Raw genomic sequence first — 23,409 nt, forward strand, 5'->3', positions numbered from 1 at the left:
ATGTCAAAAAGAGGAAAAACTCGTGTGAACACAAGATAGTGAACTCTATTTGCACTGCCACTTCTTATTTTTGTTCTTGATTGATTTTGCCTCTGTACTTTTTTGTTCAGTGTTTAATCCTTTTACTGCCACAGGCACATATATGCACCCACAATGTTTGTATTCTAGAATGCCAAGGGCAAGCATGCACTCCAGAAGAGCATCATCACTGGCACTATAACATCTACCCAATTAAAACATTGGTATTGCGCTATTATGACAACAAAACACTATGATGACATAAGGCCAAAAAAACCCACCTTTGTTTCCGGTTACCCGACCGGAAACAAAGTTGAACTAGCTATTTCACAAGAAAACTAACCTACATTAAACGGTTTTCACTTTAAAAAAAAACCACGCCATAAGGTTCAAGTCTCGGGACAATGCACAACAAATAGTGCTGTCCGTGGTTCTGAAATAAGTGGGCTTTTTTTTTCCTATACACTCCTTGCACTGAGGTCACATTTACGTTAGCAACTGTCGCTACCCTATACCTGGGGGACAAGCGAGCCTTGTTTACATATTGAAGCCAAGTGAAGATGTCCGGCGTCTGTTGCTCTTGTCCGAAGAAAACTACAGCTAAAAAAAAAAAAAAAGCTCTACTACTGGATTACTTGGATAATCTTAGTCAGAAAGAAGCGCAGGATAGATATACGTGGAAATTAGACTTTATTAGTGGTTCTGATCCATACAAAATCTCAAAATGACTGGGAGTGACAGTGCAGATTTGTGGCCGAGTGTTAGCTACATGTTGGAATATACCTTCTTCCCCCCCCCCAAAGAGTCCTGACATGGAACGACAGTTTAAAAAAATAAATAAATAAAAAGCCACTACAAAAGCAAGAAAACCTCCTTTGTGTAAAGACTCCCCCCAACATCAGCTTTTAGGAACAGAATGTTGCGAAAGCCAAAGCATTTACTCTCAAAGGACTCCAACCCAAACTGTGGGCTAGGTGGTATCCCCACCCCTCCATGTCTCAGCAACTCCACGCACATCTCGTTACACAGCTATTTGCATTCCATCATTTATCCATTGATGCTTATTATTGTTAAAACAATATCTGAAGTGTTATTTGTAAAATAAAATATATTGCTCTAGACTTTCAAACAATATTGTAAGATTTTATTTAAAATTTCATCTAATGGTGGTACAATAATTACAAACGCTAACAGAATCAACACATTCCAGCTGTAGCCATCATCATATTGTAACTATAATCACCCCTGTAATAATAATTTCAATAAATGGTTAATGTTCAGTTCCCTCTTCATTTATTCTCTATTCAAAAGGCACAACTGAGTCACACAGGTTGATCAGTGTGTAACGGACAATAACACTGATCCAAAATAGTTTGTCCTGCCTTGGTTGATTTATTTCCATTTCACATGCATGCAGCTGTTGTAAAGTTCAGTCTGTTTGTGTAGAACTCTCTCAAACTGGAGGTTCATTACTACACTCTGGCTCCATGGTGACATTTTGCACAGGACTGGGTTCCTCTGATAACAGAAACAAAGCTTCAGTGCTTTCTGCTCTTAATCTTTTCCGTTCTTTCAGGATATATTGCGCATGTCACTCCTTGTTGTTTTTTTTTTTTACTGAGTTATGACCGAGTTGTTTGAAACCAATCTGGGTTTTCCGTGTTGAATAAGGAAGTTGGTTCCTCTGGAAGAAAATCCAACACTTTCATGAAGCAGCTGACTCAAATGCAAGCAGAAAAAATAAAACGAGATTCTTAAGCAAACTCTTCCATACTCACGTCTGACTTTCTATTTTTTAAAAATACTTTTTAAATACAAATCGCAAATTCCTCTGGAAATTTCAGGCTTTACTCCTCCCATCGTATTGTCTTTAACCACTCATTTCTTCGTTGTTCTTGAAGCATTTGCTTCTCTTTGCTAACATTTCTCTTGATCGCAGGAAGACGGTAATACCTCATCTTTTTCTCGATTTGAACAACCAAAAACAGCGCAAAAATGAACAGTACTAAAGACAGATTAAGCCTTGCTTACACGAAAGATGGTGTCTGACCCCCAGGTGTAATTATCACGTGATGCGTGACGTCATGTGCAAGAGGTCTATAAGGTACATAAAACAAACTGGGGGCAGAAAGTACAATTGAGGGGGCAAAGCATCCTTTTGGCGCCAGGCGTGAAACAGATTGCGATTGGTTTAAATGTACAAATATGCCAATTCAATTATTCACTCGACTTCAAGCAACAAGTTCATTGATGCTAAATATCAATACACGTTAGAGTTTTATATTCAACTGGGACAGTGAAGAGTTTTTCAAGTTTGGAGAAGAGGAGTTGGTGTGTGAGCCGTGGGAGGAAGGAGAAACAGATTTGCAACTCAGCGGCTGTGGAGGTGAGGGAGACGTTCTGTGGTAACGGCTGACTTATGAGCGAGTCTGTGGCCACAGCGGGGAGAGGAAGCTGTCAAAAGGGATCCTCCCATCAGACAAGACCAACCCACAGCCTAGTCCCCACAGAGTTTGGCGCTATAAGGATCTGCAGTATGCGACAGGAAGCACGTGACATAGTAGCCGAGACAAATCGCTATGTTGAGATGTTATTACATCCAACTGCTGGTTAGCCATTCACTCTTGGCTGTGAGATTTCAAACCCACAGGTTGTACTGAGACTTGGGTGTTTTTTTGGCCATTCAGATTAGCATGGGTCTGACAACCAAACCAAAGATTTCAGATTACTGGACCACCTGCCAAATTGACAACAAATTTCACCCCGTGATATGACATGAAACCACTTTCAGCTCTTATCCACCTGCCTTCCGTTCAACAATAATGCTCTGAAAATGAAGAGGGGTCAACCAGGTGATGATCCACGTTTCAAAATCTGCGCATTCATGAATCTAAGGCCGTAGAGTTTTCAGAGGGAGCACTACCCCTACCAACCCCTCTCCATTGATAAATTGATAGTTTCTTTCCACAGAAGTGTGTGCTTTTTCATCAGTACTTGACAAACAAAAATGACTTTGGCCTGAAAAATTTTGCTCTGTTAGACAATCAGTAACTACATTTGTCTGTCTTGCGTAAAAACCAGATAGGCCTTCAGTTGCAACTGGGCTCTGGGTATCGGCCATAGTGCTGCTGTTGGCTTGCTGAGAGAAGAGAAACATGGTGGTGGACACCAACAGCTGCAAAACCTCTCCTGTTGTTTTTCAGCAAAACACCGGCATGTATGGCACTATTAAGGCCAATTTATGCTGACAACGTAGTCCTCGCAGACGGTGTCGCAGATGATGTCTGCATAGCCCCCCCCACACACCTTCGCAGACGCTCTGCGCGCACCTCCCAAAAATTGTGACCACCGCAGAAGCCTCGCAGACAGCGTCGCAGACAAGAGGGCTCTGATTGGTCCACTCTACATCCGCTGTACACGCACTTCCGCTTCCCTTCTTTCCCGGTTTGTTTTGTTTTCACGACCACCATTTTTAAAAACACGAGCGAAGATGGAGCAGCACGAAGAGCGGTTGATCGAGGAAGTGAGGAAGTACGTACATCTATACGACTCCAGTTCTAGTCATTATAAGTAACCGGAGGATAAACACTCCACTAACCACACCCACCAACTACTCCTAGCGATTTCGCGACTTCGCGCCCCCTTGCGTTGTGGCGGTGAATAACATCGCGCACGCCTATTACTCCCCGCTCAACGATAAATTACAACTGTCTGTGAAAAGCTATCTACGAAAGCCTTGTCGCAAGAGCATGCAGAGGCCTTTATCGTGAACAGGAAAGACATGCACCCTCCTCAACTCCGGGTTTTGCAGCTGACCTTCTGACACCCCTCTCTTTTGAGAAATGCCCACTACTATCTGCATCCTTTCAAGACTCTGGCACAGTCCTCATCCTCTCTATGGTGCATGACATCCAGGTGATAAACAAGTGTGATGCAAGGGTCCTGATGGCGACAGAATTTTACGAAAACTAAAGCGTGCTACGCACTATAATCACTTCATAGGCGTACAACATTGCGGCAATCAGCTCTTTGTATTATAGTTACCAATACCGTGCAATGAAATGGTACAATCAGTTGTTCCATCATATTCGAGAGATGGCACTTGTGAACTCCCATATATTGCACAAGGAGAGTGGCAATACAATACCCACTGAATTTCAGAGAACTTGTGGTGAAGGGGTGACTGAGACACAGGCAAATCAACCTTACTCCACCCTACCAGGCCACTTGGCACACCCTCCGACTGCACGCGCGCACACAAAAAGAGTCGCATCCAGACTGCAAAGTCTGTTCCTCTCGGAAATGCAGTCCAGATGATGCATGGAGAGGGAGGAAGCAGATGCCTTTCTACTGCAAGACCTGTCCAGACCACCCTGCGCTGTGCTCCAGAAAGCTTCCGTACAAACACTGGTGAGATGTCGTTTGCTTATTATACGTCACATCCATAACGGAATTTCGTCACATCCATAACGCTGACTTTTCCTTCCGAAACTCTGCATGAAATATAAAATATTTTAAACAGAGATTTTTTAATATTCACCTTGGACCCCTCTATCAAATGGATATCTCCATCTCGACATTAGGTTTACAATTTCACAGAGTTTGATAAAAATGTACAGTCACCCAAGAAAAGTGATACTTTTTCTGTCACATCCATAACGCATCTTTTATTGGCATTTTCTGGCATGCCCTAGATGTACTATGGGAATTGCTCTTGTTCTATCACTTCTCCAGTATGGTACAGCCTTAAAATATGCAACACCTGTTTAAATACTGGGAGACAATAAAACATGCACTGGATCATTTGTTGCCATTTTGAGTTCAAGTGTCACATCCATAACGCTGGAATTGCTCTATAGTAGATAGCATGCTAGGTGATGCAGAAAACTGCATATATTAATTTTGACTTGCACTTTATTTACCGCCCGTTTCATAAGTCCACCGCCTTTCAATTTCATAAAATCGGTGAAATTTAGTTCCCTCTGAAATTTCTTCATTGTGATACAGGTTTATTTCGGTAGCGTGTTTGTTTATCACTTAAAAAATAAAATAAACAAAAAACCCACACACAGGCCATTCTGTGGCTGGGAAGTTATTTAATTTGAAGGGATTCCCTAGAAAATAATGTGCATGAAATCACTCACTTCGTGCAGTCAGAGGAAGTCCGGTGTGTGCATGCGCATGTTTACCTTTGACCGTGCACTGACCGCTACATCATTCTGTCGCTAAATGAACACCTGATCACACCGAGGAGCTCGTTAACCGCCGATATTTATTAGTTTAGTCCTGCATTTCCTTTCCTTCGCAACATAACGTCTTTTCTTCTCGCTTTCCGTTACTGTACTCGGTCTTCCACGTTTCATTCGCACACTCGCGTCCTCCATTTCCCTTTCCTGTTTCAAATTGGGGCAGCACGGTGGTGTAGTGGTTAGCACGGTCGCCTCACAGCAAGAAGGTTCCGGGTTCGAACCCAGCGGCCAGCGAGGGCCCTTCTGTGTGGAGTTTGCATGTTCTCCCCGTGTGTGTTTCCCCCACAATCCAAAGACATGCAGTTAGGTTGACGTGGGACGGCCTTGGGCTGAGGTGCCCTTGAGCAAGGTACCTGACCCCTGACTGCTCCCCGGGCGCTCTGGTGTGGCTGCCCACTGCTCTGAGTGTGTGCATGTGTTCACTACTTCAGATGGGTTAAATGCAGAGGATGAATTTTACTGTGCTTGAAGTGTGCATGTGACGAATAAAGGTTTCTTCTTCTTAAAAAAATTAAAATAAATTTGTATCCCACAATGCCTTGCGCAAACGGGGAAAGCCCACCATGTGATGCATGACGTAGCATCTTGTATTGCGTCACAGTAAAACAGGAAAAATAAATAAATAGCGGAGAATTTAGGCCCACGTGGCCTGAAATTCATTAATTGTTCTATTTTTAAAAAATAATAATAATAAAATTGGAAGTCTGTGATTTGAATTTAGCAGCTTTCGGTCCACTAAGCAAAAATAATTGGGTGTCGGGGGAAAATTCTTTTTATGACCTAAACTTGAAAAATCTGAAAGGTAGTCTAGCTTTAATATAATTATCAACAATCAAAGTATTTAATGTGCATTATGTTACAGTATTAAGGATGTAGAGCCAAATGTAAGCATGTAAATATAAATTTTCCATTTGGTTTGAATTCCTTCTCTAAATTTTGCTTCTCTTTTACAGAATGCTGTCCTACATCTCGAGCATCCTTCACTACAAGCACTTGTTGCATTTAAAATTTCCATTAATAGTTCTTTCAATCAGTTCGATAGTTTCAACTTTTGTTAACTTTGGCTTTTCATGACATTCCTGAGCTGTTTTCATGCACTCCCTGTGTCACCATCTGCCACTAATATATTCCAGTGTTCTCATATCACTTTGTGACTTCCACATGTTCTTCTGAGTCACTTTGCTTGAAGTAGCTGATAAGCGTTTTCCTAAAAAGTGTTCAGAATTCTTTTTTTGATCTAAATCAACAGTCGTGATAACATTTATTCCCTTCGGCCTACATCCTGAAATAGGACATGGTACTAATTTGAGGGAACATAAGCACGGATATGCACGGTTTTCAGCCAGCATTACGCTTTTCTAAGGGTGTATTCAGACCAGGATAGTTCGATAGTTCACTTGCTTTGGTCCGAACCAAATGTTTTTTTTTTATTTTGGTGCGGTTTGCTTTCACACTGTACATTTTAGTAAGCGGACCAAAATCTGTCAACAAAGCCACGCGCCCTGAGGTCGTTCAGCTATTGGTCAGAGACGACACGCGCACAAAGCACTGTTCTGGGGAGCGCGTGAACCCCTTCTCCTTCATTTTCTCACTGAATACAGCAAACACGTCGGCATTTTTGTGTGTTCTCTCCAAAAGCTCAGGTATGTGGACATTTACCCATATATCCACAAGGGTACGCGTTTCTTCCTCGGCCCACGTTTGCCCCCTACTCATTTTTTGTACTCTAGTCTAGCCTACCACTGGTCTGAATGACTAAACGACTGTTGTAAGGTTCCTTTGACAACCGAAACAGTGTTTGCGCTTTGCGGTGGAGTGTCAAGACTCTGTTTCCCATAATGCTCGACAAACGACGGAAGCTCCCGAGGTACAAAAAAGCAAAACTGTCGGATTAGGTCCGGTCTGCTTTCACACCTCCAAAAGGTCCGCACCAGGGTTCCTTTGGTCCGGACCGAGTCCGACCTTGCAGCTCGGTCTCGGTCCGCTTGTTTGGTCCGGACCAGAGTTCGGTGGTTTGTATTCAGACCAACCCAAAAGGTCCGGACCAAGGGAAATTTGGTTCGTTTGGTCCGGACCAAACAACGTAGGTGTGAATACGCCATAAGACAAGAACAAAATAGGAAAAGTACCAGAACAGCAGTCACATATGATGAAGCAGCCTTTATTTTGTCACACGTACACAGTGAAATTCTTCCTCTGCATTTAACCCATCTGAAGCAGTGAACACACACACACACACACACACACACACACACACACACAGCAGTGGGCAGCTATGCTGCAGCACCCAGGGAGCAGTTGGTGCCCTGCTCAAGGGCACTTCAGCCTAGAGGTGTGACGATTCAGTTTTTTCATGATTTGATTTGAATCACAATTCACATTTTTTGTCCTCCACTTTATAACTGATGCAAATCATTGTCAATATTCTGTTAAATGTCAACCAAGAAATGTAGAGCAATTAAAAAAAAAAAAAAATTGTGTTGCCTCTAGTCTTTATTCAGACTCCAGTCACTCCACTGAATGTAACTATGAATGGATCACAGTTCAGTCATTTGTCACTTTCATTTTCAAACCGCAAAACACTAAGAAACAAACCAAAAAAAAAAAGGAATGAAAACGTCATGACTTTTGTCTCAAACTCTTAAAACACAAAAATACAGTCACTTGTGTTCAAGTGAATAACACCTCGACACACAACATTGATTGTCCAGAGAGAACAGAAGGCACTGAGATTCAATAAGTTCTGAGATAGCAGGAATTTATTGCCATGATGAGGAAACTTGGATGACTTGCACAGCTTACACAACATTTGTTTTCTGTCATGAGACAGTAAGAAATGCCACCAAAGTGGGCTTTTAAAAGCCGGTGGCTTCAGGAATTCCGAGTTGTCCGCCATGTTGTTCACGAGGCACTGCGTGATCTCGCGAGACTGCTATAACTGCACCCACGTACAGCTCCGGATACTGAATCGAATTTTTGATGTCAAAATTATGCTGTTTGTTGAAAATAGTGATGCATCTTGGGTTATCGGGATGAAATTAGGTCTTGTTAGCGAATCATGACTCATTAAATTTTAATTGATTTTTGAATCCCGGATTGAAATGGATCGATAGATCGGAGATCGATTAGTCGTCACACTTCTACTTCAGCCCATGGCTGCCCCATGCTAACCTAACTGCATGCCTTTGGACTGTGGGTGAAACCGGAGCACTCGGAGGAAACCCACGCAGACACAGGGAGAACATGCAAACTCCACACAGAAAGGCCCCTGTTGACCACCGGGCTCGAACCCAGGACCTTCTTGCTGTGAGGCGACAGTACTAACCACTACACTACTGTGCCACCAGGTGGGTTGCCAGGTCATTCTAGGATTGTTTTTCCAAATATTAAAACGCGTCCCTGAAGGCTGGAATCCTTTTTCCACGTTTAAATTTGTGGAAATTTTCAGTGTCCCATCCAAATACAAAACAATATAAATGACCAACTTACAATTTATTGTTCACTTTTACGGTCATCGTGCTTGAACTGCACCTGGATTTAACTGCATAGGAACAGCACTAATGATGACATGCATGGTACATGTTTAACATACCACTATTTGTTACCTCGTGCACTTTTACGTGGTCTCTTATAAGTTTGCTTCTCAATTGTTTTGCAAGTACATACGAAGTGACCAGAGTTGATTTCATATGTATTGTGTAATTTTACAGTGCTTTCTTTGATCTGGAAGAGACAACAAATACGAACTCAAAACTCTCACCTTAGCACCAAAGAGTCCCATCAGTTTGCTATCAGGATGAACAGTTAGTGCATCGGCTGTCATTATAATGTCATAGTACTGGAAATGATGCGATGAGATTGTACACATTTTAATCATGTAATGCATCAATTTACGAAATTACATATTTTCTTATATTATCTCTTTTTTTTTTTTTTTAAATTAATTAGTACCTAAAATTTTTGTTCACGAGTGAGGGTAAAGTGGAGCGGGAATTGGACAGACGGATCGGGGCAGCGTCAGTAGTGATGCGGATGCTAAACCGGTCTGTTGTGGTAAAGAGAGAGCTGAGCCAAAAAGCAAAGCTCTCAATTTACTGGTCCATCTACGCTCCCACTCACCTATGGTCACAAGCTGTGGATAGTGACCGAAAGAATGAGATCGCGGATACAAGCGGTAGAAATGAGTTTTCTCCGCAGGGTGGCTGGGCTCTCCCTTTGAGACAGGGTGAGAAGCTTGGTTATTCGGGAGAGACTCTGAGTAGAACCGCTGCTCCTCCATATCGAAAGGAGTCAGTTGAGGTGGTTTGGGCACCTTGTTAGGATGCCTCCTGGACACCTCCCAAGGGAGGTTTTCTGGGCATGCCCCACCAGGAGGAGACCCCGGGGCAGACCCAGGACACACTGGAGAGATTACATCTCCTGGCTGGCCTGGGAACGCCTCGGTATTCCCCCAGAAGAGCTGGTGGAGGTGGCCGGGGAGAGGGATGTCTGGGCTGCTCTGCTTAGGCTGCTACCCCCGCAACCTGGACCCGGACAAGCGGTAGAAAAACAGATGGATGGAGAGAGGGAGTACCTAAAAGTAGTTGAGTCTAACTGCTGTTTTTAACGACTATACTGAGGCCCTGTCCACACGGCAACGGATTCAGGTGAATCTGATAAAACTGTTTATCGTTTCGGCCTGGCGTCCACACGGCACCGGCGTTTTGGGTGCCCCAAAACGAAATCTTTTGAGAATGGGTTCCAGAGTGGAAAAATCTGGCAACGGCGCCATTGCGAAGTCGTATGGATGAGTAGAACGGATTTGTTTACAATGACATCACAACCACATGACTGCGAATGCTTCACGCCGGGTAGAAGTGTAACGAACTCGATGCGAGTTGTCAACAAATCCTATAACTTGGTTCATGAAACGCGCTTACAAAATATTTTCACTGTGAATACTTATTGTGTAATGGTGCAGAGAGAGAGAGAGAGAGAATATAGCCCTTAGGGCAAAGTCTTTAGTCCAAACACTGCAGAAGCAGCATAACCAAAACCGCGCACCGCCCGTGCGCTTTCCAAAAACAATCCTGCCAGCAAAAATAGGGAAAAAAAAAAAAGGAGCGATCTCACCTCTTCAGATGTTGGTTTAAGTCCGACAATACATTCCTCAAAGAAGGCGTAGAAGAACAAAGTAATCCATCAACGTGTAGCATTCAATTTATTCCGGACCATTAAAGAATTCTGGAGGATATCAGAAATGTTGGCGTACCGGCTTCCATCTACCCCCATTCATTCCTCTTTCCGCGTCTCCATTCAAAAAACAAGCACGTGATTTAAAGGGACTATATCCATAGGATAGGGAGTGAGAAGGTGTGTGCGTGTGACAGTGACAGGGAAGAACCTTATAGACTTCCTAGGCTCATGCTCGCCCTGAATTTCTCTTAAAGTGAAGGCAGAAGAACGTTCAGCGCCTGGCCAGGCTTTCTATGCATTAATTTACATAGACGTTTTAATATGAAATATAAATAAGTGTCTTAGACAATAGATACTATTTTACGCTACTGATTAATAATCAAATTTTATGTGCCTGATGCTACAGAAGAAGGGGTTAATGCGCATGCGTCCTACTTCTTCTATTGTTCTGGTGTCTCCGATGGGACCGTCTTACAGCGCACGTAGAGGTGTGGCATGTGTATTGCATCGTTTTCAGCAAGCGTTGCCATATGTACCTGATATTTTACTGATCTGTTGCCCATCTGGATGCGATATTTAAAAAAAAAAAAAAATCTCGTTGCCGTTGTTGTGTGGATGTAGCCTGAAATACACAATGGTTTTGGGAGCCCTAAAGAAAGGCTGCGGTGTAACATCCTTTGTTATTCGACTGTTGCTATCAAAAACAGCGGAAAGCAAGAAAAATGTATTTTATACAGGATCTGACTGTAGCCAGAAGAAATTTTGATTTTGAGTGCAATTCAGCCACACTTGTCTGGCCGTAAGGGGGTGCAGTATTCAAGAATCCGGTGGCAGTTAAACAGTCTTCGATGAAAAAGTAATTTCCTTTCTACATTTCTAAGTTTTCTGAATCGAGTCCATTGAGGACACTGACATATCCCACACCATGGTAGCAAGATTACAATTTACACGGTATGGCAACAGTCTAAAAATATGGTTTAATGGCATCATTGTACTAATCAAACATTTCAAAACACTAATTCAGTGTTGTGTAAACGTACAAATTGAAGTGCATTAGGAAATCAAGAATTTTTTTTTTGTGTACACACCATTGTCCATATACCGCAACGAAAACACCCACATCCCCTAATTATTGTTCTCTCTTAGAAGGATATTTTGAGAACTTTTCCATAAAACCTCAGACATTATGAGCTTGTAAACAAACAAAGTGGCTGTGAGGAAAGGCAGCATGCTGAAAAACAAGCAAAAAAAAAAAAAAAAAAAAGCACAGCAGTTCACAGCGCTGCTCAGCCAAAAACAGAGTGTTGTTTCAATTAGTTCAGGTTAGCAATGCCAAAGCAAAAGGTTACATAGCCAAAGGGTTTTTGGTGCAGTCTGCCTGCCCTGTGCTGAGAAACAGAACTATAGTACGAGTTCGAGTGGAGAGGGAGGGAGTTGCAAACATTTTCGGGGAATTGTAGCCACACACAAAAAAGATGGAGTAAGGAACATGTCTGGTTTAAAAAAAAAAAAAAAACGGACAAAACAGTAAAACCAAAATAAATAAATAAATAAATAAATACCATTCCATTTTTTATAAATATCTGCAGTGAAGTAATTATTAGAACGCACTCAGACTGTGTGACCTTGACACTGTAACCATTTATGTGACGCTGTGTGCGTAAGAATTATGTTCATGATAACGTCAATAATTTTTAGTATCCAACAAATTAGCGTGTGTATGTGTGGGCACATGCAATACCTGGAGGATGCAAACTGACTGTCCCGCCCTCGTTGTCAGACGATGCCGTTGACGATGATGACGAAGAGTGTGCAGTGGCATCGCTGTCACTAGTGCTGCTGTCCTCCAGTGGACGGGACTTACGCTTGGCAACCGCCTCCCGTTTCTGCCGGAGCAGACGCATGCGCTCCTTCTGTCTCTGGCTGCGCTTGCCCCGCTCTCGGGTCCGCCCGCCGTTCGCCTGCCTCTCTTGACAGCGGTTTTTCTTGGCAGCCATGGCGAGGCCAGCAGATGCGTCACTCTCAGACCGTGAGCGGCGTGACGACTTCCTGGGGGCGGGGTCAGAGTGAGAAGAGGGGGCAGGCTTAGAGTCAGCCAATTCCACATCCCCTTCATCGGCTGAGGAAAGAGTGTCCGAATCGCCGAGATGACCAGAAGACGAGGGTGATCGCAGGTAGGCTGAGGAGTCGCTGTCCTCTTGTGGGCAGATCTGAATGACCGAGGTGGCAGAGCCTTTCTCTAGTGGCGGAGGCTCGGGGGAAGAGTCTCGGCGCAGTTCCTTCAGCAGGCAGGGCATGGACAGTAATCCAGGGGGCAGCGGCCTGGAAGGGCTCTGCATGCTGATTGGCTCCTCACATGTAGGAGAGCTGGAGGACAGGGCTTCAGGTTTCAGGGACAAGTCCTCATTATCTGCTGTGGCCCCGCATTCTGTGGGGTATTCTGGGAGTTCAGTGGCCTTCTGGCCTTCAGCCATCTTTAGAGGACGAGGCCAGATAGGCAGGGTCTCCAAAGCAGCAGCTCCTCAGCAATTTGCGTGTTGCAGACCTAGAAATCAATACAATACAGTAGATTAGTGATATGACAATTGACCGGAATCAGTCAATTGTCTGCCTAAATTCACGATCTCCAAATCTCACTACATGCACTGGGGGTAAAACGGAAAATAACATGGCCTGAGGTGAAACATGTCGTGTCAAGTCATGTGTCTGGTAGTTTTTCGAGGCCGATACTTCTTGCAAAGTTTTAAAAACCAGTGTCTTGAGGCAGAAGCAAAGAAAAATAATTTTAATGCCACTAACATGATACAACAATTAAGAGGAGTACATCATGCAACTGAGCACAGTTAGTATCAAAAGCTTTAAGGAATTCATGGAGCTGGAGATCACAACCCCAACAACAAGCCACCAATATTTACATCAGCGGTCCGAAAACTAAAGGAACTGCGACATTTAGTGCGACAGATAATTAGCCATCTGTATCTATATCATGTGCTTTCCCAGTAGTTTTAAGATGCTGCACTTCTTGAGCTCCATCAAACAGTTTACAGCCATACAGACCACCTGTTTGGGGGGGGGTGTTACCTCACTGAGCTGTACAAATGATATTTGCAAAAATACATGAATTCAGGGCTTACCGTTAAGCAGATAAACCCACCAAGCTGTTAAACTTAACACGGATGTTGGACTCATGCCAGAGCATAATTTAATTCAGACCTATCAGTGGTGTGGAGATTTTTAAAGTGGGGGTACGCGATTCGTGACGTCTCCCCTTCTCCCCTCCCCTCTCTCTCTCTCTCTCCTTCTGTTCCTCTCCCTCGCCCCATTCCCCCACCGCGGAGGCGGGGCCCGGCTCCACCCCATTCATTTCTATGGAATTAATTGAAAAAAAAAAAGCACTTTTTCAAACATCCGCTGCTCTGGCATGCTTTCACCTAGAGACGTGATTCAAACTCTAAAACGTAGGAAAACTTCTCCTCTGTGGATCTGGCATTCAACTTTTCTGCTAGGTTCTACACTTTCGGATCAGTCCCGGCTCAAACGCCATGTGGGTTCCGGGAGAAAATCCGGCTTTTGAATGGGTGTCTATTGCGTTACACACCAGTGGAGCTCGTTTAGTTAAGAGTGTAGAGAGCTTGAAAAAATAGCTCAAAAATAGCTCAAACTCGCTTAAACTGTGTTTTCAGCCACAAATTTCACTCTACAGACATGATTTTCTCAAAAGTAGTAGTCACACTTGTCCTGATTCACAGAATGTGTCTACCTAACCGACAGGATTTACAGTTTTTGAATGAGAAGCCTCAAACTGAGGAGAGTGCAGCCGAGAGGCCTCATTGACACCCATTATAAACGTGACAGAAAAGTCACTCATTTTTAACTCGCTCTAGTGTCCTCATTTTGAACACTACAGACAAAAAAAATTACATCAGTGTATTCAGGAGACCCATGTAGCGCTCACTATGAAAGAATTTTGTGAATAGCTGCTTTCGTTTTCGAGTTATTCGTCGTTGTACGAGGCCTGCTCCTGAGCAAAAAACTGCAGAAAACTGACAAGATCTTGTGTGACTCAGCGCTCCTGCTCAGGCCCGTCGCCATGCCGACTGGGGCCAGTGAGGGAGCAGAGAGGGGAGGGGCTGCTGTCTCAAGCACACACAATCATTGTAGCGTCATAGCAGGTCACACATTCACGGCCAGCAAACATGCGTGACCAAATTGCTTCGCGCACTGCATCCTCTCACAATTTCCAGCAGGGGAATTGTCACCTCGGGAGAAGTGGGTGGACGGCGTACCCCCGCGTACCACGCCCACTACACCCCTGAGACCTATCATGTTTAATCCCAAACATACAAGATGGGAATACCCCAACAATTGTTTAAGTTGCTTGTTATAATTATCTGAAAGCTGAAAACAGGATTGAAACTTGGTCACACGGTCGCCAGTGGCAGTGTAGGAAATTCACGGAAAATATCAGCCAGACCACAGGGCAAGCAACTCTGAAAAGTTGCCTGCCCCAATTTCAACTATAACCCACCGTAATAGCGCATAATTTTCGAAAAATTGTAAAAGAGGCAATGCATGTAATGTATCATGCATGTAATTTCATATACTCAATTTAGTTTTATGATTTATTACTGGGGGCGGCACGGTGGTGTAGTGGTTAGCGCTGTCGCCTCACAGCAAGAAGGTCCTGGGTTCGAGCCCCGGGGCCGGCGAGGGCCTTTCTGTGCGGAGTTTGCATGTTCGCCCCGTGTCCGCGTGGGTTTCCTCCGGGTGCTCCGGTTTCCCCCACAGTCCAAAGACATGCAGGTTAGGTTAACTGGTGACTCTAAATTGACCGTAGGTGTGAATGTGAGTGTGAATGGTTGTCTGTGTCTATGTGTCAGCCCTGTGATGACCTGGCGACTTGTCCAGGGTGTACCCCGCCCTTCACCCGTAGTCAGCTGGGATAGGCTCCAGCTTGCCTGCGACCCTGTAGAAGGATAAAGCGGCTAGAGATAATGAGACGAGATGAATTACTGGTGTTTATGTATACAAATGTATATGTGACCTATGTTTGATTGAGTTCCTATCTAACAAAAAATAACGTGGTGTTAGTGCTGCTATCTTTGTACCCTATCCTTTATCCCAAGATAGTCATACAACATTTTCAGATATTTGGAAAAATTAACAATCAATTTTATGTGATATTTTGACAAACTCATGTGGTAGGACGCTGGTTTTCAAAGTCACAGACAGAGATGTGACTTGGGGAGACTTGGGGTGGATTTCACTGAGCTGTGTGTATTGAGCTCTCTGATTGGCTGAACCTCCAAAGCAACAGCCAATCAGAGCGCTCGTTTCATTTCTAAGCGAAAACAATATGGCCGCGCCCGCGTCGGTAAACAAACCAACAGAATCTAGTGAAAATGTCTTGAAAAGTCCTTCAATATGATGAAATAGAGAGAACGATGAACCCCCTCAAAGAGGGACCACCCATGGGGCTGGCAACTTATAAATTCATTCCGCCCTTGCTGCAAACTGACTGCGACGGGCGCTGGGGTGGGCACCCATTTCCTACACTGCCAGTGGCGATTGAAAACTGACCAGGGCGACGAAAAGTTGGTTTGATCGACTACGATTTGAGAAGTATGAAAAAAAAAATTACAAAAAAAAAAGTGCTTTCCTTGGAATACCTTTCTTTTCTTTGCGTTCCTTTCCTCAACTCCAAGTTCATGACCTCTAGTAAAATTTTAGTTCTAAAGGCAAAATCCAAAGCCGTTCATGAGTTTTCAAATCGCTCCACGATATCCACAACTTTCCCATGATTCATTGCTGCATCATAGCAGAAGCTAGGATCTTTCTTCCACTCTACTGTGTTGACGTTCATAGCTAACGCTAACTGCTAAGATCAAAGATGACTAAAAGATGGTTACACGGGTCTGATTTTCTGACGTACTCTGGGGATACCACCATCAAAGTGCTCCATCCGCCTGCCCTCAGGGAATGGACAGACGACATGAAGTTGTGGCCCAACATCAGCTACGTTGACATGGTCAAATTTATTCTTAGCGAGGACGTTGATGGTGAGGAGCAAAGGAACTACAAAAGCACGGAGGTGTACAATTATCTACATGGTAATAAAATTGGCAAAATTATGTGTAAAAGTGAGGGCGAGTTTGTATGCTTAAAGGCTGAGGTTGAGCCTAGCCCGCACAAAAAAAAAGTGAAATCCTGCAGTCATGCAGCAATCATCATCTGGAAGGTAGGTTCTGTCAGAGTAGAGTGATTCTATTATTGTATTGGTTTACTAATAATGTGTTTATATTAGTGCTGTCAAAAATGTCGCGTTATTAACGAGTTAACTTGACTCAATTTTAACGGCGATAATTTTTTTATCGCGAGATTAACGCTCTGTGACATGATGTAGGTTTTTCATAAGCTTTTGAAACTGCCAGGAACTTGGAACAGAGACTTTGCTTAGAAAAACGATAGCAGCTAGACTGTAATGCCACGCCCCACACAGCCAGAGTCCTCTGCCCTCCCCCGAAGAGCCACGGTGCTCGGCTTAGGTTTCGTTTTCCCATCGGCGGCTCCAGCCCCACTTTGCAGTGGCTGTGACAAGACGTGTTATGCTCTGCAATAAAAAAAAAAGATTAAAAAAAAAAAAAAAAAAAACTATTGGTACAACCAGTGTTCGAACTATGCCGATATTTTTGGGGGGTCCCTTTTTTTCCCTTGGGGGGGTGCTTGCGCTTGTCTCAGAGCACGGATCTCCATCGCGCGCTCACTTCGAATATGCAAATGCTTCCCGTTACACATGATTGCTATGTCAATAAACATCATTTTGCCAATATTTTAGAGACCCCCAACATTTCCCAAATCATGTTTTCAAGGGATCTCATGTCTGTTTCAGGGGATCTCGGATCCCCCGAGTACCCCCGTAGTTCGAACGGTGAGCAAGCCCATTCACTTTATGCTGATAAGAGAATTACATGGTTTTTCATGTGACAAAAATGTGCGATTAAATTGCGATTAATCGCGAGTTAACTATGACAGTCGCGACATTAATCGCGATTAAATATTTTAATCGCTTGACAGCACTAGTTTATATATTTTAAGCCCCTTTGGACAAAAGCGGCTGCCAAATATCATAACCATATTAACCATAAGCACAGAGCTCAAGTCTAATAGGACTACCAGCCTACTGTACCATGATGTCTCTTGTAAAGGCTCAGGAAGAAAAAGCTAGGAAAGAAACACAGGCTATTTTAAGGCAGATGCAAATGCTGTCAAACTTTGGAAACAATAAACATACCATACTTAAATAATTCCATGTCTATGTATTTGTCCAAGCTTCTTCAACTATTTACCTACCCTGATCATTCCAGATATTGGATGGTATGTGTCTGCTATTTGTTTACACTTGTACTTCAGCACTGGTCGCTCTTGGATTCTCCTGGCTACCGAGGCCACATGCACTTATTGTTAGTCGCTTTGAATAAAAATGTTAGCTGAATGACTCGTGTAATGTTTGAATAACGTACAATATTTAAATAAGAATTACATAGAATTAATGTTACTGATTAATCCATTTCGGAGGCCTAAGTTAAACACCGTGGAGTGTTAAAGTAAAAATGGTTTTACTTTTTTTTTTTTGGTGTTCGACTACAGGAACTTTAAAAGCATATACACAAAGCCATGGCCTCACTTTCATTTATAAAATGTCTTGAGACCTCAAGAATGGCACAGGAATAGTTTTAAGCGTGAACAATAAATCTAATATAGTCTGTGGTTGGTAGAAGAGAGCAACTGGACTTGCTTGAAAAGTCTTGAAGACGTTTCGCCGCCTCTCGTCCGAAAGGCATCCTCAGTTCTGTCTGTCTAATAGGGACTATCTATCAAGTATTTATCCTCTCAAGGATCATCATAGAATCCATGAGAGGATCGTTAATTTTTGTCAACCTGGAACGACCATCACTGAACAGAGGTGGGTGTCTATTGCCGCTTTTCCACTACAAACGCGGCTGAGTCGGGCTGAGCCGTGCCGTGCTGAGTTGGGCTGAGTCGAGCTGAGCGGGGCTGTTGGAGTTGCATTTCGACTACAACCGCGCTGAACCGTGCTGGCTGGAAGTGGGTGGACACACTGGGTGGAGTTAGCGAAAGTGGGTGGACGTCACGTGATGTCGTTAAGCAGCGCAAACAGTGACATCAGTGATCTTTTAAGCGGTAGTCTCACGACCCAAATAGTAAACAATAAACATGGAGGACATGGAGTCGTTAGTGTTGCTGGTCTTGGTTCTGTGGCTTGTTGTCACCGACAACGCCAACAGATACTGACAAGAGCGTATAGATGAGGCGAGGCGCATAAGGCTTCATAATTCTCGTAATTCTCCTTCTTCCGGGTTTGCGGTGTTTACAGATCCCAGCGTGCTCGCGGGGCGTGTGGGCATGTGAGGACACTCCTCCTCACCAATCAGTGCACAGGGGAGTGTCTGCTCACGCCCCCAGCCTCACTCGGCACGGTTTGGCTCGCTTCAGCCCTACTCCAAAACGGTGCGAGTTTTAGGGGCTAAGCAGGGCTGAAGCGAGCTGAGTCGTGCTGTTTTTTGGTAGTCGAAACACGAGCCGTGTCGGGCTGAAGTGAGCTGAAGCGAGCTGAAAAAGGGTAGTGGAAAAGGGCCATATGACATCTATCAGCCACCTACAATGCAGCCATCAGCATTCTGATTCGGATTCTATGATGATCCATGAGAGGATAAATACTTGATAGTCCCTATTAGACAGACAGAACTGAGGATGCCTTTCGGACGAGAGGCGAAACGTCTTCAAGACTTTTCAAGCAAGTCCAGTTGCTCTCTTCTACCAACCACAGATTACTATGTACCTGGATGACTGAGTATCTTCACAGATATCTAATATAGTCATTTTTATGATTAAAGTGATTCATATAGGTAGCGGTCTGAGTGAATGACCTTGATGTCCATAACGTCACAGCAGGAAGTCTATAGTCTCATCGCCATTTCCGCTATACTAAAAAACAGAGCTGACTGCAACTCCGGTCCTCCATTTTGAGGTAATTTATCGCCATGCCATGTAGATGTGTTACTGGCGGGTGCAGCAACACGACAGGTGGAGGATTTATGTTGCATTCACGGCCCAAGAATGTTCAAACTGCAAAGATTTGGACACGTTTTGTGAGTTGTTCACGGGCACATTAGGCGCCTACGAAGTGGTCTCTCCTCTGCTCTGCACATTTTACTGAAGACTCGTATGAAACTTCTGATCTGTTGAGGAGCGTTGGCTATAAGCCCGTATTGAAAGAGGGTGCAGTACCAACAATTAAATAAAACAAGCATTTTATTTATTTATTTAAAAGGAAGGTCAGCTCAGTTGCACCAATCCTCCCGGAGTGCGAGCCGAGGGTTGTTGCTGAAACCCGGGATGGAACGCGACACGTTATCGCTTGGGCAGTGACCTCCCCGTGGTTGTTGCTAAAACTGGTGATGTCCCAGGTTTTAGTAATTGCCTGAACCGAGCAGTAATGGCGGAGTACTGCAGTATGGAGAAAATGGATATTGCTGCCATCTCGCCCTTGCGTGCAAGAAGCAAATGAACGGACAACTGAAAGTCAGATTGTTTCTAAACAATCAGCCACAAGATCGGCCTTCAAGAAGTGAGAACACAGACGGGTAAGCTCCGACTCTCATTTGGATATAAAACAACAAAACCACGTTGTTTACCTGCATTTAGATTAATACATGTGACTTGTATTGTGTATTTAAGCTACCGGTACAAGATGATTTAATTTGCTTCAGAATGTGATCGTCTCAGTTCATCTGATTATTTAATTAGGCTTTTACGTTTTATCAGTGAAAATGCATGCATGTACATGTATGTTATAACACCCATCCTGTTTTAATGAGAGTCAACCCACAATCAATGAAGTCAAATCAGTCTTAGTTGAGCAAGTCGGTAACGGTATTTCTTACTTTCACCATACATTTTTATTTATACGACTTTGGTCTATAGCTGTCAAAGGCCTCGGCCTTAAAACCGGTTACCGCTGTGACGTCACACACTCAGAGCTGGCTGGCTCAGCGGGGCCGCTCGAATGCCAACTTTGCGGTCGATTTTAACTCTCAGGGCCCGTTTACACGAGGACGCTGTCGGGTAAAAACGACTAAATATTTTATCGGAAGTGCCTTTCGTCTACACGGGGACGGCGTTCCCGAGGCTGAAAAACGGAAAAAATTGAAAACGCCTTCCAGAGTGGATAAGTTAAAAACAGCCCCCGTTGCATATCCGTCTAAACTACCCAATACGCGAAACTCTGCTCGGATCTGCTCACGTCGGGTACGCATTTACGTCATACATGTGTCATATACTGTACATGCCAGCCCGGGAAGTAAGAAAGTAAGTAAAAAAGAGCATGTCTGATTACATCGATCCAACGGACCTTCAAGCTGCTCTGGCCAACATCTATACCGAATCTGCACATATAACGTTAATGAACAGAGGCGGGTATAGTATGCTCTTACTTTTTTACTTACTTTCTTACTTACCATAGCCAGAGTAGTCAAAGTTTTCGCGGCGCAGGTGTGCAGATCAGACAAGACGGAAGACATAGCGGAGGTCTTTCACAGCACCACCTAGCCGCCTGGCATGCACATCCAATTGAATTCCACACATTTATGCGTCACCATATAGACGCAGATTTCCTCCTTGAAAACGGTCGTGTAGACGCGGAAAAAAGTGAGAACGAAAACGAACTTTTGCGTTTTTGTTTCAGACCGTCCCCGTGTAAAGTGGGCCTAAAAAAAACTCCCATTTATGCAGCATACAAGAGTCAAGGATGGAGATACTATCCACTCAAATCTATTTTAAAATGAAGGTTCTGCACATCTCCTTTAAGGGCCACTTTACTTTGGCCTGGCCCACTAAGAATTCAGGGATACTGGCCCAAGCGGCGACCAAGCACTTGTTACTTTTTAGCCCTGTATAAAGATCAAATTTCAGAAACTGCAACTGTTAAGGGGAAAAGATGTGTCAGAAAACAGAAAAGTTCTTCCTAGAAACTAAGACAGTTGAAAACAGAAGATATGTAAAGAAGAATTGGTGGCCACTTTGCAAGAGTTAGAACAGACATGTACACACAAAAGGAGGTACGTGGAAAAACTAAGAGATCCAAAACACTGTTCAGAGCAGACAAAACGGTAGGAGGCACTTATAAAGGCAAAGGGTGTGCAAAGGTGGCATCGAACCAAAAGAGAAATTGAATAAATCATCTAATTTCATTGATGAGACAGAAAATTATTGCTTGAACAATGTTGGGTTTTGACATGTACATCATATCAGTGCTGAGACTGACCTTGCAGTTCACCGAATCCAATTCAACTCAAAACCAAAATCTAGCCAAATTACTATCATTCATTCACTGGTGAAGCTTTGTGCCATGTAAAAACACTTCCAGCTTGTTTGTTCACACAACACATCCCATTTGGTGTGACACTCCCAGATATTGACTTGCATCGATCTGTAAAGCTTAATCTCAAAATCTAAATCAGAACAAACAGCACAAACAAATGTGACCGATGATTCAACTGTGAATTTCACTTCAGCTTTCGTGCTTTTGTAAGGATATGTAAATGTTTGCACTGCGCACCATGTCCTGTGCAATGAAATGATCTAAAACACTAAAGGATTGAATCACAGAAGTCTCCTTGATACAAATATAATGCACAACCTAAGCAGAGGTCTCAAAAGTAGCCGGTCGGCGGTGGCAAATCACCGTCTGTAGTCGGATTTGCCGCTGTCCATTTTTCACTGAGTAACAAAATATTTTTGTTTACATAGCTGTAGAAAACTGAACAGCGTGCGATGTGAAACTAAGTTTTATTCAACTAAATAACAGCCAAACACTAACATGTCTGTAGGAAATAGAGGCAGCCATTACGCTGCCACGCGCTATAACTAAGGTGTAATCTGATTGGCCGACAAGGTGTTGACAATGTTCCGTGTACTATGATTGAGCCGCGCTACCACATGGCTAGAAATGACGACTAAAGACCTCTGCATGCTCTTGCGACAAAGCTTTTGCAGATAGCTTTTCGCAGACAGTTGTAATTTATCGTTGAGCGGGGAGTAATAGGCGTGCGCGATGTTATTCACCGCCACAACACAAGGGGGTGCGAAGTCGTGAAATCACTAGGAGTAGTTGGTGGGTGTGGTTAGTGGAGTGTTTATCCTCCGGTTACTTATAATGACTAGAACTGGAGTCGTATAGATGTACGTACTTCCTCACTCCCTCGATCAACCGCTATTCGTGCTGCTCCATCTTCTCTCGTGTTTTTAAAAATGGCGGTCGTGAAAACAAACCAAACCGGGAAAGTAGGGAAGCGGAAGTGCGTGTACAGCGGATGTAGAGTGGACCAATCAGAGCCCTCTTGTCTGCGACGCTGTCTGCGGTGGTCACAATTTTTGGGAGGTGCGCGCAGAGCGTCTGCGAAGGGGGGGGGGGGGCTTCGCAGACGCCATCTGCGAGGACTGGGTTGTCAGCATAAATTGGCCTTAAGAAGTGGAGCGGTACGTTAGATGCCTGGTTTTCAAAAAGGCCATGGCTAAGTCTGTAATTTTAGCCGTCACTATGATTACCAAGCAAAATACATCTGTGTATTGGTCCATGTATAAATGCTGGTCAGCTAAATATTAAATTACAAATATTGATTGCTATCCCATTATCGTATACGTCCTGTTTTGGGTCAAACCCGCCCACTCGGCATGCTTGGCGTATTGACATTGTTTACATTTTGACTTGCGATGGAATGAAATGCATCCTTATAGGGGAGTCACATATTGAGACTTGACATCTGTCCTGCAGTTAGTGTTAACGATTACTGTTAAAAATTTAAATATATACAAGTTTATACACGTGTTTTGTACAGTTGCTGTTGCAAGAACGGTCACTCGTTGTCAGATGAATATAAAATCACTT

At 43.7% G+C, this 23,409-nt stretch overlaps 1 protein-coding gene across 8 annotated transcripts in view; it reads right to left on the reverse strand.

Moving 5' to 3' along the window:
• Positions 1–23,409, reverse strand: part of ark2n (arkadia (rnf111) N-terminal like PKA signaling regulator 2n) — a 111,380-nt gene that overhangs the window by 83,028 nt on the left and 4,943 nt on the right. For all 8 annotated transcript variants that reach the window (XM_060935680.1, XM_060935678.1, XM_060935679.1 and 5 more), the window contains one exon: positions 12,184–12,987. In XM_060935680.1, coding sequence (XP_060791663.1) covers positions 12,184–12,916 — 733 coding nt within the window. In that variant the 5' untranslated portion in view covers positions 12,917–12,987. The remainder of the gene's footprint in view (positions 1–12,183; positions 12,988–23,409) is intronic.

The sequence above is a fragment of the Neoarius graeffei genome, chromosome 12, assembly GCF_027579695.1.
Source record: "Neoarius graeffei isolate fNeoGra1 chromosome 12, fNeoGra1.pri, whole genome shotgun sequence".
In the NCBI taxonomy this organism is placed as follows: Eukaryota; Metazoa; Chordata; class Actinopteri; order Siluriformes; family Ariidae; genus Neoarius; species Neoarius graeffei.